The sequence below is a fragment of the Jaculus jaculus genome, chromosome 6 (assembly GCF_020740685.1).
Source record: "Jaculus jaculus isolate mJacJac1 chromosome 6, mJacJac1.mat.Y.cur, whole genome shotgun sequence".
Lineage (NCBI taxonomy): Eukaryota > Metazoa > Chordata > Mammalia > Rodentia > Dipodidae > Jaculus > Jaculus jaculus.
Genome location: NC_059107.1, coordinates 78,373,852 through 78,390,976, shown reverse-complemented (window position 1 = coordinate 78,390,976; position 17,125 = coordinate 78,373,852). Strand labels below are relative to the sequence as shown.

At 42.0% G+C, this 17,125-nt stretch overlaps 1 protein-coding gene across 14 annotated transcripts in view; it reads left to right on the top strand.

Annotated features, from left to right (window-relative positions):
* Aak1 (AP2 associated kinase 1) overlaps nucleotides 1-8,256 on the top strand; it is a 225,578-nt gene extending 217,322 nt beyond the window's left edge. For all 14 annotated transcript variants that reach the window (XM_045153151.1, XM_045153149.1, XM_045153148.1 and 11 more), the window contains one exon: nucleotides 6,085-8,256. In XM_045153151.1, coding sequence (XP_045009086.1) covers nucleotides 6,085-7,214 — 1,130 coding nt within the window. In that variant the 3' untranslated portion in view covers nucleotides 7,215-8,256. The remainder of the gene's footprint in view (nucleotides 1-6,084) is intronic.
* The last annotated feature ends 8,869 nt before the right edge of the window (nucleotides 8,257-17,125 follow it).

Genomic DNA, 17,125 nt, shown 5'->3' with positions numbered 1-17,125 from the left:
CGCCCCTTTGTGCATCTGGCTAACATGGGTCCTGGGGAATCAAGCCTCGAACCAGGGTCTTTAGGCTTAGGCAAGCACTAAGCCATCTCTCCAGTCTATTGGCAGGAGCCAATAGAAAATTGGGGATAGGGCTGAAGAGATGGCTCAGTAGTTAAAGGCACTTCCTTGCAAATCCTGATGGCCTGGATTTGGTTCTCAATACCCATATAAAGCCAGATGCACTAAGTGGTGCATGTGTCTGGAGTTCCTTTGCAGTGGCAAGAAAGGCATATTCATTCTCTCTCCTTCTCTCTGCTTGCAAATAAATATAACTTTATTGAGGTAGGGTCTCGCTCTAGCCCAGGCTGACCTGGAATTCACTAGGTAGTCTCGGGCTGGCTTCAAACTCACAGTTATCCTCCTACCTCTGCCTCCCCAGTGCTGGGATTAAAGGCGTGTGCCACCACTCCCGGCTTTGTATTTCCAATTTCTTTGTAAAAATATTTATATAGCCGGGAGTGGTGTGCATGCCTTTAATCCCAGCACAGGGGAGGCAGAGGTAGGAGGATTGCCATGAGTTCAAGGCCAGCCTGAGACTACCTAGTGAATTCCAAGTCAACCTGGGCTAGAGTGAGACACTGCCTCAAAAAAAACAGGAAAAAAAAAAAGAAATTGGGAATATAATGATAGCATTGTGCAACAACATGATGAATTAAGCCAAGTAAACACTACCCAACAAAATATTGGGAGTGGAATCTGTAGTGAAACAATAATTTAAAACTGCCTTATATTCCTCTCTAGAGTATAATTTTGCTAATTCAAAATTAGCCTTTCCCTTCCTGTACTGGTAATGTTTTTAATGTTGGATGTGCTTGGCTTTCTTGGATTGAAGTGAATCCCAGATAGCCTCTATCTCAAATATTCAGTAAGAAGATCCTACTTAATTTCTCCTTAGTTTCCATTCACAAAAGGAGAGCAGGGCTGGAGGCTTCTTGGGTAATGCTAACCTATGCAGTTACCAAGTGATAGAAATTTCTAGAAGGAAAGAGGTTGATGAAATGTCCTGAGTTTACTCTTTTTCTGCTCTACCCTGTTAACGCACACCTTCGTCACTGGAAGGCTTTCCCCTTGGGTCTGTAGCCTGTCCTCCTAAGTAAACAAAGCTGACAGATGTACATGAAGTATCCCATGTAGTAAAAGCGTGAGAGTTGAACATTGCTTTACAAGTATTGTATAAAGAAGTCTGTAAACAAATTTCTTATGTAAACATACAGGGGAATAAAGACTTTTATCTGTTGAAATGTGAGTATGATATTTAGAAATGTAAATAAGTTAAGACAATTGTTGTTTTCTTGAGCCTAAAACACACTTCTGCAAAAAGGATTTACGCAAACTGTTGAGTGGTGATAAGTACTAGTGGACAAGAAGAGCATGGACCCCATTGCAAAACATCCTAAGGATGGCTTAGTCATGGCCACACACAACAGTGAAGCCCCGTGTGGTTAAGAATGAAACACCTGAGCCGGGCATGGTGGCGCACACCTATAATCCCAGCACTCGGGAGGCAGAGGTAGGAGGATTGCTGTGAGTTCGAGACCACCCTAATTCTACATAGTGAATTCCAGGTCAGCCTGGGCTGAGTGAAACTCTTACCTCGAAAAACCAAAAAGAATGAAACACCTGGGCTGAAGGCTTGGCTTAGCAGTTTAAGGCACTGTCCTGCAAATCCAAAGGACCCAGGTTCAATTCCCCAAGACCCACACAAGCCAGATGCACGTGGTGGCACATGTGTCTGGAGTTCATCTGCAATAATTAAGGGCCCTGGCATGCCCATTCATATTATCTCTCAAATAAATAAAATAAGTTGTTTTTTTTTTAAAAAAAAAAGAAAAGAAAAGAAACACCTGGCCTGGAGAGATGGCTTAGCGGTTAAGCACTTGCCTGTGAAGCCTAAGAACCCCGGTTCGAGACTGGATTCCCCAGGACCCACATTAGCCAGATGCACAAGGGGGCACACGCATCTGGAGTTTGTTTGCAGTGGCTGGAAGTCCTGGTGCGCCCATTCGCTTTCTCTGCCTCTTTCTCTGCCTCTTTCTCTCTCTCACTCACAAATAAATAAATAAAAATGAACAAAAAAAAATGTTTTTAAAAAAGAAATAACCTGAGAGCCTGCAATAGGGCCAGACACAGGTGATAAAACAATGTTGCCAGGCATGGTGGCGCACGCCTTTAATCCCAGCACTCGGGAGGCAGAGGTAGGAGGATCACCATGAGTTCGAGGCCACCCTGAGATTACATAGTAAATTCCAGGTCAGCCTGAGCTAGAATGAAACCCTACCTCGAAAAACAACAACAAAAAGAATGCTATTCGTAGCTGCCCTCTAATTTAGTCTTTAATATGCCCAGGCAATTTAGTTAAACACTTTAGCTTGCCCAGTAAGAAATTGCTTTCCTTTAATTACTCCCGGGATTGAGAGGCATAGATAGCATCACTAGCCACTACTGACCCCTCCAGCTGTGGGTTTTACATCAGCTGCCTGGCATAGAACCAGATGCTAAAGTTCAAGATTCGTGCTGAGGTCATAGAAAAACTATTAGTGTACTACACAGTTCTCAATTCCTATATTTGGTTCCAAGACTGAATTTCAACTGATAATATATTTTTGAAATTTTTATGAAGGGATATTTTACCAAGCCATTGTTTTCAGGGTTTTTTGGAGGTTTTTTTTTTAAATTATGTCTTTCCCTATAACTGTTATTTCAGTTAGTGGTATAGAAAAAATTAAAATTCTGAAATTTAAGTCATGTTTTGCTCCTTTACAGAGCACTATGATGACTCTCACTCTAGTCAGAGAGCATCCCTTGGGTGGGTCACCCAATGTCCTTTGGATTATCAATCCATGTGATGCCAAAATGACACAAGTCATTCTGCGCTTTAGTTGCCTGGGAGTCAGTAGAGGATAATCAGGACAGTTTCCAAGTCATCAGGGTGTTTTTGCTAGTCCCAGGACACACGAGTTCCTACTGTGCTCTGTATAACTTGGAGCCTAAAAATGAATTACAATCAAGTTTCCCCTAGTTTCTAACAATGTGCTTTAAACCTGACACATAATCCTGCATCACAAGAGGATTTGAAGTGTTTTGATCACTTGCTTAGATTGAGTTTGAGAGAATTATAGCACAAAGCCTACCATAGGCTTTCTGAGAAATAAGAACATTGTACAGGTTGTAAGGCTAGGTCCTGGGCCTAATCCCCTGGCAAACAGGATTGTTCTATTGGGTGCTTTGGTCACAGGGTATCTGATGTGCATGCCATTGGTTACCAAAGAAACTGGACTGTGGCATGAGGTTAAATTGGGTAAATCCTTCCTTGATATTTTTCCCCTATAAGAGGATATTTCCATATTAAAAAAAAACAGACCTTAAACTACCAAGAAGAATTTGTGTAACTGTTTTGTTTCTTGTGTTACCTCCCCCATCCCCACACTCTCTGTAGTCATGTACAAGTCTGGGCCTCCATTATACTCTAGTATTTCTCTGGCTTTCAACACACTAAGCCTAAGCCTGGAAAGCCAGAAAACAACCCCCCCCCCAAAAAAAAATGTACATTTCTAGTCTACTTATAAAGGTTGATACTGAGAGACAGGAAATGGCTTGGTCCTTGTGAAGAAAAAAATACTAGTTTTCCCTACAAACTTGACATTATGGTGTTTTGTGACTGACTTCTTAAAGCTATTTTTAATATGGTCTACCCTATTACTCTCCATGATAATATTCTGAGTTGGAGGATTTTCTACTGGGTTCTTAACCAAAAGCCCGCTTTCTAACCAATAGAATGGTATGTCTGACTCTGGATATGGGCTCTTTCTCTCCTGCTACATCATAGTGCTCAGAATATAATCTAGCAGTGCCCCTGGTTCTATAGGGAGCTGTTTTTGGCACACACTGCACTCAAGTAGGTTTGAACAAATTCAATTTACATTTTCCCCTAAATAGACTCAACTATTCTAAGCAATGTCCTTTGGATTATCAATCCATGTGATGCCAAAATTAGTCATTGGATTGACTGAATTTTCCATTTCTTGTTCTAAAAGCTATTTTTCTCTCTCATATGTGTAAGACCATGATCATTCAGGGTAGTTTGGGAAGATGAGAAGTTGTGCCTTAATTTTGGCAAGTGAAAACTGTATAATTCCTGTTGTGAGAGGAAGGTTTAAGAACTTTTAGGAACCTCTTATACATCTCTAAGACTTGCTGAATTAAATTTATTTTGGAAAAATTGTTTTGTTCTCTCTCATTTCAGTTCCTCCCAACCCAGAAATTATCACGTAGGTATCTCTGAGATTTGACATCAGTATTCTTGCCAGAGAAATTAGTATGGTGTCATTCCACATATAGTGCAAGGGAGAAGGTGTTTTATTTCCTATCAGCCAGCTAATTAATGTTGTCCTGTGAATACTTGACTGCATACAATAAAGTTGTAATGAAAAAAAACTATTCTCTTGCCGGGCATAGTGGTGTATGCTTTTAATCCCAACACTTGGGAGGCAGAGGTAGGATTATCAAGGGCAGCCTGAGATGACATAGCAAATTCCAGGTCAGCCTGGGCTACAGTGAGACCCTACCTCAAAAAAACAAGCAAAAAACCTATTCTTTTCAAAATTACCTTCTTCAGGTATTATTCAGATAGCAACAAAGCACCAGTATAGAATTTAACTTAATATTTAAATTTGGAATTCACTGAATATGTTCAAACCATTAGAAAAAAATAAAAATGGGCTAAAAACACAACTTTGTTTCTTAAAACAGTATTCAAGGTCAGAGCTATTTAAAAAGCCACTGCTAGGAAGTTTTCGGGATTCAGAAAAAATCTGCTATTTCTGAGTGATTAATTCAATCAGAAATTTAAGCAAGGGATGATTTGTAGAAGAAATTTCTACAAGCTGATGGTTTGCACAGAGGGAGAGGTCCCAGGTTGGGAAGGGGTATTCTGAGGTCACGAACCAACAATCTATGGCTTCAAATCATTTTAGCTAATATTCTTATCCTGATGGGTTGGGAAACCCTAGTGGTGTTTCTTTTTTTTTCAGCCTGTGATGAAATGATATTTTACTCCCCTCACCCCAAAACTGCCCTTTCTCTGGATTCTTCTTACCTAGTTACATATGCCTTTTTCCTACCCTCTTGCTAACATGTGCCCAATGACATACTTCTAACCTGCTAATATGTCTTGGAAGGTAAGCTCTCTTGCATTCTGATAATTGTCTATTTGATTTTATTAGCCAGAGCATCTGGCGGCACCTCTACCTAGAAAGCCATCTACTAGTATATTGGAGCTTGCTAATGCTTCTGTAATCAGCCAGGCATTTTACTCCTGCTTAAAGAACTTAATGATGGACTCATTTAAGCAGAGATCTTTGCTAACTTAGAACATTAAAAATGAAATTCTAGGGTAACTCCAGTTGAAGGTACTTTACTTAGTATGATTTGACTCTGTACTCCCCTTAGAAAGTAACTTCAGTATTTGCATTTGGGCACTGTGGCACAGAGTACTGTTTGTAATGCACATCAAGTAAATATGTGGTGCAGAGTACTGCTTGTAATGCACATCAAGTAAACATGTATTTATTGAGCAGCCATGCTATGCTTCTTGTCAGAGGGACTGTCCCTCCATGTGGAGTCCATGCCACATGCTGAGTTGACTTCATCCCCAGACATGACTCTCCATAATCCCAAACTGCCATGGTCTATGTAGAGATGTGTGACTGGGCTTGTCTTCATTCTGCTCTGAGCCAGGTAGAGCAGGTGTCTGTGTCTGGCCTGCAAGTAGGAGCATTGCCTAGTTACGCTGAATGTCTGTGTGCCTAACATTTTCACCTCCTTTCCTGTGCACTGTGTCATTCATGAATTCAAAATGTGAAACAGTGATGGTTGTGTTACAGTCTGTGTGCACTTTCCTTGCCTGACTTATTTTTCTGTTTTTCCTTTTCCATTTCCAACATGTATTATTTGGTTCCACAATGTATCTTCCACAGTTGACCATTAAATGTTCTAAAAATCCATGAACTGGCCAAAGCATTAATTCTGTGTTTTATGCTTTTCTAGGTCTACAAAGAGAGCCCAGTCCTCATCTTGTCATTACTGTAGAGCACTTTAAAGAATCAACAGGCACTAAAGGCTTTGTCCTCCACTCAGATCCCTCTAGAGCACCTGGCACAAAGACTCAGAACAGCTTAGAGTCTGACTACTTGGCCCGAGATGGCCCTTCAAGCAACAGCTCTTTCCACAGCAGTGAGGAGGAAGGGACTGACCTGGAAGGAGATATGCTAGATTGCAGTGGATCTCGGCCTCTACTCATGGAGTCTGAAGAGGAGGACGATAGCTGTAGGCCTCCACAGGGGAAGTTGGGAGGAAGAGTTCCGTTTGCTCCATCTGAAGGCTCTTCTGAGCAAGCAAAGACAGCACAAGGTGGAACAAAGGACCAGTTCCAGTCCCTCACACAGCCAGCTACACATGGACTTGGTGAGCCAGACGTTTTTGCCACAGCCCCCTTCAGGAGCTCAAGAGTTCCAACCAAGGACTCGGACATCTTCTCTAAAGCCCCATTTGTCTCCAAGGTCTGTGTGGCTCCGGCCCAGCCAGAGGAAGTAGATGTGTTCTTGAGAGCTCCTTTTGCCAAGAAGAAAAGCATGGAGGAATTAACAGTTGTCCAGGGCTCCTCCCAGGAGTTGCCCTTACAGGCCAGCCTCCTCAGTAAGACAGGCGACGTCCCGCTTCTCTCAGGCCTTGACAGAGCAATGTACACCCCCATCCAGGCTCAGTACTCCATAACTAGCTTTGTGCAACCATGCAGTCTCCCCTCCCATTCTGTACAAGCAGCAGACCATCCTGACAGCGTCTCTCCCAGGGGATCCTCTCTGGAAGCAGGGGGCCATCCTAATGACAGAAACAGAGGACCTCAAGCCCAGAAAGAACCTGTCTCAGGTCCTATAGCTGGCAAACCATTCCGCCCCCAGTCTTTATCCAAATATTCCCGTCATTATAGCCCAGAAAATGAGTCAAGTCCAGAAGCCCAGCCCATTGCTGCCTACAAAATTGTTTCACAAACCAATAAGCAGTCAATAGCTGGCTCTGTGTCTGTCACATCCCTTTCCTCCAGGACTCCAGACCTGCCTGCTGCTGATCCTTTTGCTTTAGCGCCTTTTCCTTCCAAAGCAGGCAAGCAGAAACCTTAGGAGCAGGACCCAAGCCTGAGGCCTGCCCCCACTTCCCCCATCAGCACCCACTATACCACCCCCCGCAGAGCATGCCCAGGAGGAAGGGAATCCACTCAGACCTTCCCTGTGCTCCACAGTAGAGTCTCTTCAACAGACTGAGTTGCATTGAGATTTAGTTGAAGCCATGTAAAGTTATGTTTATTTCTTTTGTTTAATGTCTGGACTTCAGACACTTCTGCTTTCTTCATAGAGATCCTCACCCATAACTCTGAATTTTCCCCCCAGAAATGGATTTTAATCCAGGAATATTTTGCCCTCATTTTCCAAGGAGCATATTTTATTGCTAGTTTTAATCCCTGCAGCTCCTGCTGTGGCTCATGTACATCAAACAGTCCAGGTTAACCTCTCCAGGATTTGATTGCATACTTTTGGAACAGGAAGAAAAAAGAAGAGCAATGTAAGCATCCTGCCCATCTTAAAAAGTTACTCCTACAGCCACTTATCATTCCTACAGAGCCAGTGGCTCGCAAAGGATTCTAGGATCTGAGTCTAAACTTTGCTGGTCCTTTGCACAAGCATTCAGGTGTGTGACATGGGTCAGACTCTTCCCCCATGTAGAAAGAAGTGCACACATGGGAGAGGGGCACTCTGCCTCGGCACATGGCATGTCCCTCCCCACATGTCTGCTTTTTAGTAGGGATGCACGGGCATGTGTGTGAGCATGTGTGTGTGTGTATGTGTGTGTGTGTGTAGAACTCATTTTTCCTTGGGTAAAGTTGTCCACTGTGCCTACCTCTACGTATCAGGTCACTCACTTTCTGGCATTTGCATGCTGGCCTGACATAACCCTGGTTTTATTTAATTTTTTTTTTTTTTCTTGTGGCAAAATGGAAGTCCTTCGAAGGTATAGGAAAGTCTTCCTGGACCCAAGGGTTCAGAGAGGACTTTTTCTTTTTTTATTATTTTGTTTTTATTGACAACTTCCATAGTTATAGACAATGGACCCTGAATCTTGGAAGGTGTGATAGAGATGTTTCAGTACTGACCACTCCTCTGTCATTTCTCAGGAAGGACTTCCCTCCTTCCTCCCTCCCTTCCTTCCTTCCTTCCGTCCTTCCTTCCTTCCTTCCTTCTTTCCTTCCTTCCTTTCTTTCTTTATTGTTTTCTTTCTTTCAAGGTAAGGACTCACTCTAACCCAGGCTGACCTGGAAATTACTCTGTAGTCTCAGGCTAGCTTCAAACTCACGGTGATCCTCCTACCTCTACCTCCCGATTGCTGGGATTAAAAGTGTGTACCACCATGCGCAGCTGACTTTTTCTTTTCTACAGAAGATGCACACAGTGCTTCATACCTGTAATCCTAGTACTTGGGAAGCTGAGGTAGTAGGATTACCATGAGTTGAGGTTAGTCTGCGCTAACAGTGAGTTTTAGGCTACCCTGTTTCAAAAAAATGCCCCTTTCCTTCTTTTTTTCCCCCTGGCAACAATAGAAAAGGGCACCTGGTTACCATTTTTAGCTGCTGTGGATCCAGACTTGGTGCCAGCATTATAAAATTCATCCATCATGAGACAAAGCCACAAACTAGGTTTGCTTGTTGGTTTTCCCAAGTCCTTCCCACCTCTTTCCACATCACCTTGGGAAAATATAAATCTGAGATGTGGAAATAAATTTGAGAATGAAAAAGAGCTTGGTCAGTTATCCATAAAAGGTTTAAAATTCCCTATTGTTTTTAGATGCTAAATTAGGACAGATAAGTGACTGGCCTGTGGTTTTGAAAGTGCCCTTTTATTGTCCAGAAAGCTCTGACTCATTCTTAGCTTCTTTCATAACTTTCATTTTTAGTGCCTTAAAATAAAAGCCTATGTCTTCATGGGAAGATTTCTGCTGTGGAAGTTCAGTTTAATGGAGTGTTGCTACATGAAGTTCAGCCTGAGAGCTCCCTGGGGCTTCCAGTAATGTTGTGATTTCTCCATTCACTTGGAGAAGTTCAGAGAGTTGTTTGCCAAACCATATTAGTGATCTAAGAATTATTGGAAGCTGAGTGTGGTGACACACACCTGCAATCCCAGCACTCAGGAGGTGGAGGTAGAAGGATCAGAACTTCAAGGCCAACCTGGGCTATATGAGACCCTGTCTCCAAAAAGAAAACTAACAAAAACAAAATTATTGGCAGTTCATCCAAGAACCAACACTGGGCTAAAGACATTTGCTTGAAAGTCATTCACCTGGGGTTCACATCCCCAGTAACCCTGTAAAGCCAGATGCACAAAGTGGCACATGAATGTGGAGTGTATTTACAACTGCAAGAGGTCCTAATGTACCCATTCTCTCTCACCTCACAAATAAAATAATTTTTAGAAAAGAACCCTAAATACCAAGCTGTAATACAATTGATTAGGTGTGATATTCTTTAAATTTCACATTCAGGGGCTGGGGTTGTAGCTCAGTGGTAGAGCTACATGCTTAACATGCACAAGGCCCCAGGTTCCATCCTCAACACTAAAAAGTAGAAACAAAATCCAGGAATCTTTTAAAGTAAAACAAGAATGGTTACTTTTTGCTGTTCTGTTTGAAATGTCCAAGTGTAAAGGTAAATAACTGGCAATGTGTTGGGGCCCCTATCATTGGTTGCCAGATCACTTCAGGGAATACTAGATGTTCACTCTAGGAATTTTCTTTCTCCCAATTTTTATTTTTAAAGTTTCTTTGTAGCCATGGATGCAAAATTGTCTTTGTATTCAATGAATGGTTTTGGCTAACTCACATGCAACCAAACTCTTACCATGTTCATTATCAGGTAATGCTCTCGAAGGCATGTGCCAAAAGGATGTTGACAATGAGGGAAAGGTCTCATGTCACATGCTTGCCAGGCTGGTAACACACACCTGCGGTCCCAACTACTTGGAAGGCTGAGGGAGGATGGTTGCTTAAACTTCTGTTGAAGGACAGCCTAGGTAACACAGAGACCCTGTCTTGAAAAGAAACTGGAAAAGGAGGGTTAGGCTCATTCTCATTCCTAAAACCATTCAGGATCACTTCAACAACAGCCCTGCAAAATGTTCTACTTTTGATGCCTCCATCCTAAACAGTGGCTGTTTTCATTCTCAAGGTAAAAATTAGGATAAAATCATAATGGTTTTATTATGTAATTGAATAATTCATACAGCATTGGCCTTTGGACCCTTTTTTTAATTTTTGCCAGTGATCTGCCGTTCCTTTGGATAGGGAAACAAACATAACCACATGGAAATTATTTTTCTTTCTTACACAGCAATGCCTGAAGATCCTTTGATTTGTGGATTACATTATTAGCTAATAATGGGTGAGCTGTGAAGACTAGTATGATGCTAGAGTTTTGTTCCTTTCCTACTGATTGTCTTCAGACTATATAGGACCAAAACATAATTTAAAGGTCAGGTGTCTCTTTGATGTGCCATCCTGAATCTGGAAATCTGGAAAACTTCATTTCAAAGGGATTTAGGAGGGCTCAGGGTGCTGTGAATTAGTAGCAAATCCATGTTCCTAATGACTCCTGCAACAACTTAATACTAAGAAGAAAAAGAAAAACAACAAAAAGTATGCTTTCTTCTTTTAGTTTATGCTGTGTGTGCATTGTTTTATATATTTCGTAGGAAATACATGAATTTTTGACATTTCGGTTCCAATAGAAAGTAATGAGCCAGCAGATCCTTAGGACCCTGACCCACAATGTATAATAATGGACTCTTAAAGAATGTTCTGAGATGGATGTAGCTCAGGGAGAGCTCTTGCTTAGCATGTGTGTGACCCTGGGTTCAATCCCCAGCACTGCCTGTAAAGTAACTAATAGGCATTGTTGAATTAATTTAGGTGTGGTGAAAAATGTTTCACCAATTTCTTGGGTTCACATACAACTCTTTAGTTCCAAATCTATTGTTGATTAGAAAATGAATTGAAATGAAACATGTGGTGCACACATGTGATCACAGCACTTGGGAGACTGAGACAGTAAAATTATGAGTTCAGGGTCAGCCTAAGCAACTAAGGGAGACCCTATCTTAGTTTAAAATTTTTGAAGAATTCTGGGGTCATAGTTCAGTGGTAGAAAAAAAAAAAAAAAAAAAAGAGCAGCCAGACATGGTGATACACGCCTTTAATCCCAGCACTCGGGGCGGCAGAGGTAGGAGGATCACCATGAGTTCGAGGCCACCCTGAGAATATATAGGGAATTTCAGGTCAGCCTGGACTAGAGTGAGACCCTACCTCAAAAAAAAAAAAAATGAGCAAAACTTGATGCTTAAGCAGATACAAACTGGATCATCAAGTCAGTTTGTTTGCATTGGAAACCTCTCTGTGTAGGTGTGTGTGTGTGTGTGTGTGTGTGTGTGTGTGTGTGTGTGTGTGTATGTACAGTCGCTATTTACTAGCCCACTTTGTGTCTGAGTTTCACCCAGCAACCAGGATCTCCTAAATTGTCACTTTAATAAGCTTTGGGATGTGAGTTCATCATTGTTTTACTCAGTGGACACTTCGTGGTGTAAAAGTTTTAGACATACTAATAATCACTAGTGTGATCTGGTGGTGGAAAATGTATTTCTATTATTTAAAGAAAATATAAAGCTGGGCATGGTGGTGCATGCCTGTAATCCCAGCACTTGGGAGGCAGAGGTAGGATTGTCATGAGTTTGAGGCCACCCTGAGACTACATAGTGAATTCCAGGTCAGCCTGAGCTAGAGCAAGACCCTCGAAAAACCAAAAAAAAAAAAAAAAAAAAAAAAAGAAAAAAAGAAAAAGAAGAAACTATAAAACATCAGATTATATAACATGTTTACACAAATAAGAAATTTTAACTTGAGAGTTAGGTGAGATATGGAGCACTCCCAAACAGAATGGGTACAACTTCAGATGGAGTCTATTTGAGTCCCTTGAATTTAAAGAGATGCTACACTGCTGTGTCTCTGGAACTGAATTTAGACCCATCACAGTCCACTCCAAAATGGCTGCTGGTCACGGCAGTTTTATCAGAATACAAATTGTTTTAATAGAAGGCAATATTCAGGAGAGCTACAGCAGACTACAAAGGCAACAGCACCTTTTGACCTGTATTCTAGCCTTCCAATACTTAATAGAAAACATGAACACTGAAGATTTAAGTACAATCGTCACTTGAGTTCTTAGTTTTCCCATCTCCTTTGTCAGTTAATATTTGTTTTAACTACCACAATGCTTAAAACCCTGTTAATGAAAACTTTACTAAAAGAAGTTTCAAATGCTTAAAAATAAAAAGTAGTAGCTGTAGATTTCTTTTCTGCTCTCTCCCTAAAAGTCTTCCTGGCTCACCTCATTTATTCTTGTTCCCCTCATTTTCTTCCTCCACCACACTCCCCTACTTTGAGCATACCAGTAAGTGGATGGTGAGAAGAGTGGTTGAACTGTGATGCTAACTTGCAGTTGCCTCCCTCTGAAATGTTTCTGCTTAAGTTTTAGGCCAGCCTTGACAATCTCATCAAGAAATAAAATGGTTCCCTTCCCCTAGAAGAAAGCATGGGAGAGGGTTGCCAGGACCAAGCCTTGGTCTGCAGAGACATGGCCCAGAGTGCCCTAAGATGCAAGGGCAAGTATGTAGAATAGCTGATAAAAATGGCCAAATGAATGTGTGGCATGGTGTTGTGTGTGTGTAATCCCAACACTCAAAGAGGCTGATGTAGGAGGTTCACTGGAAGTTAAAGGTGAACCTGAGTACAAAGCAAGATCTTGTCGTTCTCCCCCCCCCCCCGACACACACACACAAAGGAAGGAGTGTTCAATGTTAACTACACATGATTTAGTACAGTGTTCCCACATCCCAACAACCTACGACTTAAGCATGTGTGATGCAGTTCTGAATTCAAAGTGAACATATCCTGTTCTGCATTGTAATAGAACCATGTGTACCTGCTAAAGGAATCTGATTCTTTCTGACTTGTAATAGCAGGATGGTGTTTCCAATAGTCAAGTAGAATGTGGGCTGGCTGGGACTCTGTGCAAGAGTACTTACTTAGGCTCTGTTCAGTTCTGGCACCTTCACTCTGGAATGAAGGGATACAGTACAGCCCTTTCTTCCAGAAATTCTGTGCCCCTTAGATTCTCCAAGTCGACCAAAAATTCCTGTTGAGCAGTATGAATGGAATGTATTTCTCTATATATCTGCGTGTGCTCACACATGCATCCTCATGCTTTAATCTGGCATGAGGAGATTCCGTTCCCTTTGCCAAAAAACTCAAGTTAAAATTAGAGTTGTTCTCAACAGAGGTGAGGGAATTGGCTAGTCATAGCTTCAGCCCCCTTCCCAAGCAAGCACCTTTTCATCCCCAAGATGAAGCTCAGCGGGCCTGAGACTAAGGTCTTCTGAGTGGCACTGTAATGGCAGTAGTTATATGTCACCACAAGGCCTATGAAACATTACTCTGAATGAGAGAACATTGATGTCATTTTTAGGGAATAGAAACCAAATAATAAGTCTCAGGACCATGCTCATTCCATGGAGGAGGTGAGCTCCCTCTGCTGGCAGTATTTGGAGTTGACTGGGTAAGGAGATCTAACCCTGTAGGAGTGTTGAGAGGTCAGCAGGCATCAGAAGGGAAACCAGACAGTTAATCAACAGTTTTTGCATTACCTCTTGCATACTGTTGGATTTATGTCATTTCACTGTTGCTGTGATCTGTCTTGTGTATCTGATAGTTTTATGGATAATTGAGTTGTAAACTCCAGTACAATTTATTAAAATGAATCTAACGAAATGACTTACATGTTGTGTCTTTTCTTAAGTGAGATCAAGGGCTGAAGGTTCCCCTAGGCACCCAGTAAAAAGCTTGAGGTATGCTTCTAGTGTTCCTGAAGAAGACAACTGTAAGTTAACACAGAAAATTCAAGAAGAAAATAAGCCCAGGAATTTTTAAACCACATGGAGGGAGAATTGGCCTGCCCCTTTCCAAATTTGAAAATGTAATACAGACTGCTGTTTAACTGAATTTAACTGACTTTAACCTTCACTGGTTTCCAGAACTGGAGATTTGTGGCATTCACAGGGATGCTGTACACATGTCCAGGATCCAGTGTTTTGGAGTGATATGTATGAATGAAACCAAATTTGCCTGCTTTTCCTAAGAACCTAAGGTCCAAATGTAGACCCCACCTGGTTCTATAGCATAAAGTTCCTATGCGTTTTTCTGGTTCAAAGTAGCATTAGCCAAATGTGCTGTCTCTCTTGCCCGTGATTCAACAGGTGCTCTAGGGAAGGCCACCTCCCACTGAGTGGGAAAAGGCTCCCACTGGGAGGAACCAGAGAAAAGCCATGAGCAGATGACCAAGACTTGCTCTAGCTTTGGTGAGGAGCTCTTTTTTCATTGTGTGTTTCCTTGAGTTCATCCTAAACTACAGTTATAAAATCTGGTTTGGGTCACCCTGTCTGTTTCTGTGGAAGGTGAGCAATCAACTCCTCACCCTACTCCCATGTAAGCTCAGTCCAGAAGCCCAAAAAGTCCTCATATTCCCTTTACCATACAGCATGGGTCTCCAGTGGAAGGGTTTGTGACCAAAAACAGCTAGAATAATAAAATTCCTAAATCAGAGCAGGTGAAGCCCATGCTTCTACCCCAAGTCTCATCCTATCTGAGGGTAGGACTTTTTAAAAATATATTTATTTGAGAGGGAGCTAATGGCACACCAGGGCCTCCTGCACCTACAAACAAACTCCAGGCACATGTGCCACTTTGGAGAATTGAACTGGAGCTTCCAGACTTCACAAGCAAGCATCTTCAAACATGAAGTCATCTCTCCAACCTAGGGCATGAGTTATTTTTTTTAATTGACAACTTCTATACTTACAGACAACAAACCATGGTATTTCCCTCCCTGCACCTGCTTTCCCCTTCATAACTGCTCTCCATCATATTCCCTCCCTCTCCCCATTAGTCTCTCTTTTAATTTGATGTCATCATCTTTTTCTCCTATTATGAGGGTCTTGTGTAGGTCTTTCTAGGCACTGTGAGATCTTGGATATTGAGGCCAATTTCTGTCCAGACAGTTGTATGTAAGAAGTGTTACTCTTTCTTTGGCTCTTACATTTGGGGCATGACTTTTTGATCCAAAGGACACACTTTGTTTTGCACTTAAACCTGAGATTACCTGAGGGGCATTATGTACAACTTTTTAAAAATAAAGTAAGCATAAACTAAATTAGCATTTATTTGCTTTATAATTGTGGTGGTTTGAATTAGGTGTCCCCCATAAATTCATGTGGAATTTTTTTCTTTTGTTTATTGTTTCTCTGAGATAGGGTCTCACTCTAGCCCAGGCTAGTCTCAAATTCACAGTGATTCTCCTATCTCAGCCTCCCAAGTGCTGGAATTAAAGGCATGTGCCACTTGGGCCACCACATCTGGCCCAAACTCGTGTTTTGAATGCTTGGTTCCCAGCTGATGGCAATTTGGGAGGTGAAGCCTTGCTGGAGGAGGTATGTTGTTGGAGGTGAGTCTAGTGGTGATATAGCCAGCTCTCCCTTGCTAGAATTTGGCATACTCTCCTGCTGCTGTTTTCCACTGCTGTGGCAGAAGTGTGCTCAGCCTGTGCTTCTACCATCATGGAAGTTCCCCTTGAGACTGGAAAGCAAAATAAAAAACTTTCCTCCCATCAGCTGCTTTTGATCATGTGCTTTGTGCCAGCAATTTGAAGGCAACTACAACAGAAAATTGGTCACAGGGTAGGGTTCTTGAAACATATGTAACTGCTGTGCCAGGCTCAAAAACAGTAGAAACCTCTTTCTGGCAAAAAGGTCCTTTGTATAGTGACCTGGTGCAGTTGCAGGAGTAGCCTCTGTGCTTCACAAACTTGACCCCATGGTGGTAGTTGCTACCATACCTGCTGCAGTGGTCTGGGCAACCTGGCTTGATTACAGGCTTTTTGCCCTCTCCTCCAGGTCCAGAGTCTCCCCTTTCATGTGTAAGGTGCAGTGTGTCCAAGGAAGCCTTTCTGTCTTGATTACATCCCCCGGCAGTCCATCATAGCTGCCTGCAAGCTTGAGAGTCAAGTAGCTGCTAGGCCGTGTGGCTGGGTGCCTCAGCAGTCCTCATCCAGCACTGAAGGCTTCCAGGAGAGCCACTGGTCTTCAGTCCACATTGGAAAGCTGAGGAAACTTAGTTCAAATGATGATAAAGAGGATAAATGCATGTGAAAGTAAAGGCGCTCGCCAGCAAGTAGTACAGGCAGCCAGGGTGGGGAGAAGAGACTATTTCCTTTCAGAACTTCCTTACATATTGTTCACTACCAAAAAGTACTTCCTCTTCAATTGAGACCTGCCCAAGAGGAATGTCTATGGATTCCTAATCTGGTCAAATTGACAACAGAACTTAACCATCACAACAGTGAATGTCAGAAGAAACAGTTCAAGTAAATTCAAAATAGCTAAAACTATAACCCACAACTCCATGGGGAATACCAGCAACTGCATTGAGGGCTCCCAGTGTAATGGGGACAGGGAGGAGGGAAAAGATGGTACCAACATATGAAGTTTCCACACAAGGTATGCTCTTAAAAAAAAACAAAAAAAAAAAAAACAGCTGAAACTATTCACAGAGAAAATTTGATGAAATGTAAAATATTGACAAAATTTAAACCAAAATTTTGACCTTTAAATTTGACCTTAAGGGCTGAGGACATGGCTTACCAGATAAAGGTCTTGTTCAAAACGTCTGCTGGCTCAGGTACAATGTAAAGCCAGGTGAACAAAGTGGTGCATGTGTCTGAAGTTCATTTGCAGTGGCAAGAATCTTTGTGCACCCACTTTCTCTCACAATCTCTATCTCTCTCATATACACACACAAATAAAGAAAAAAATTGAATTTGAATTTAGTATGTAGAGTGGCTCCAAGAGAACTTGGTAAAAAGAGGGTTTTTTGTTGTTGTTTATGT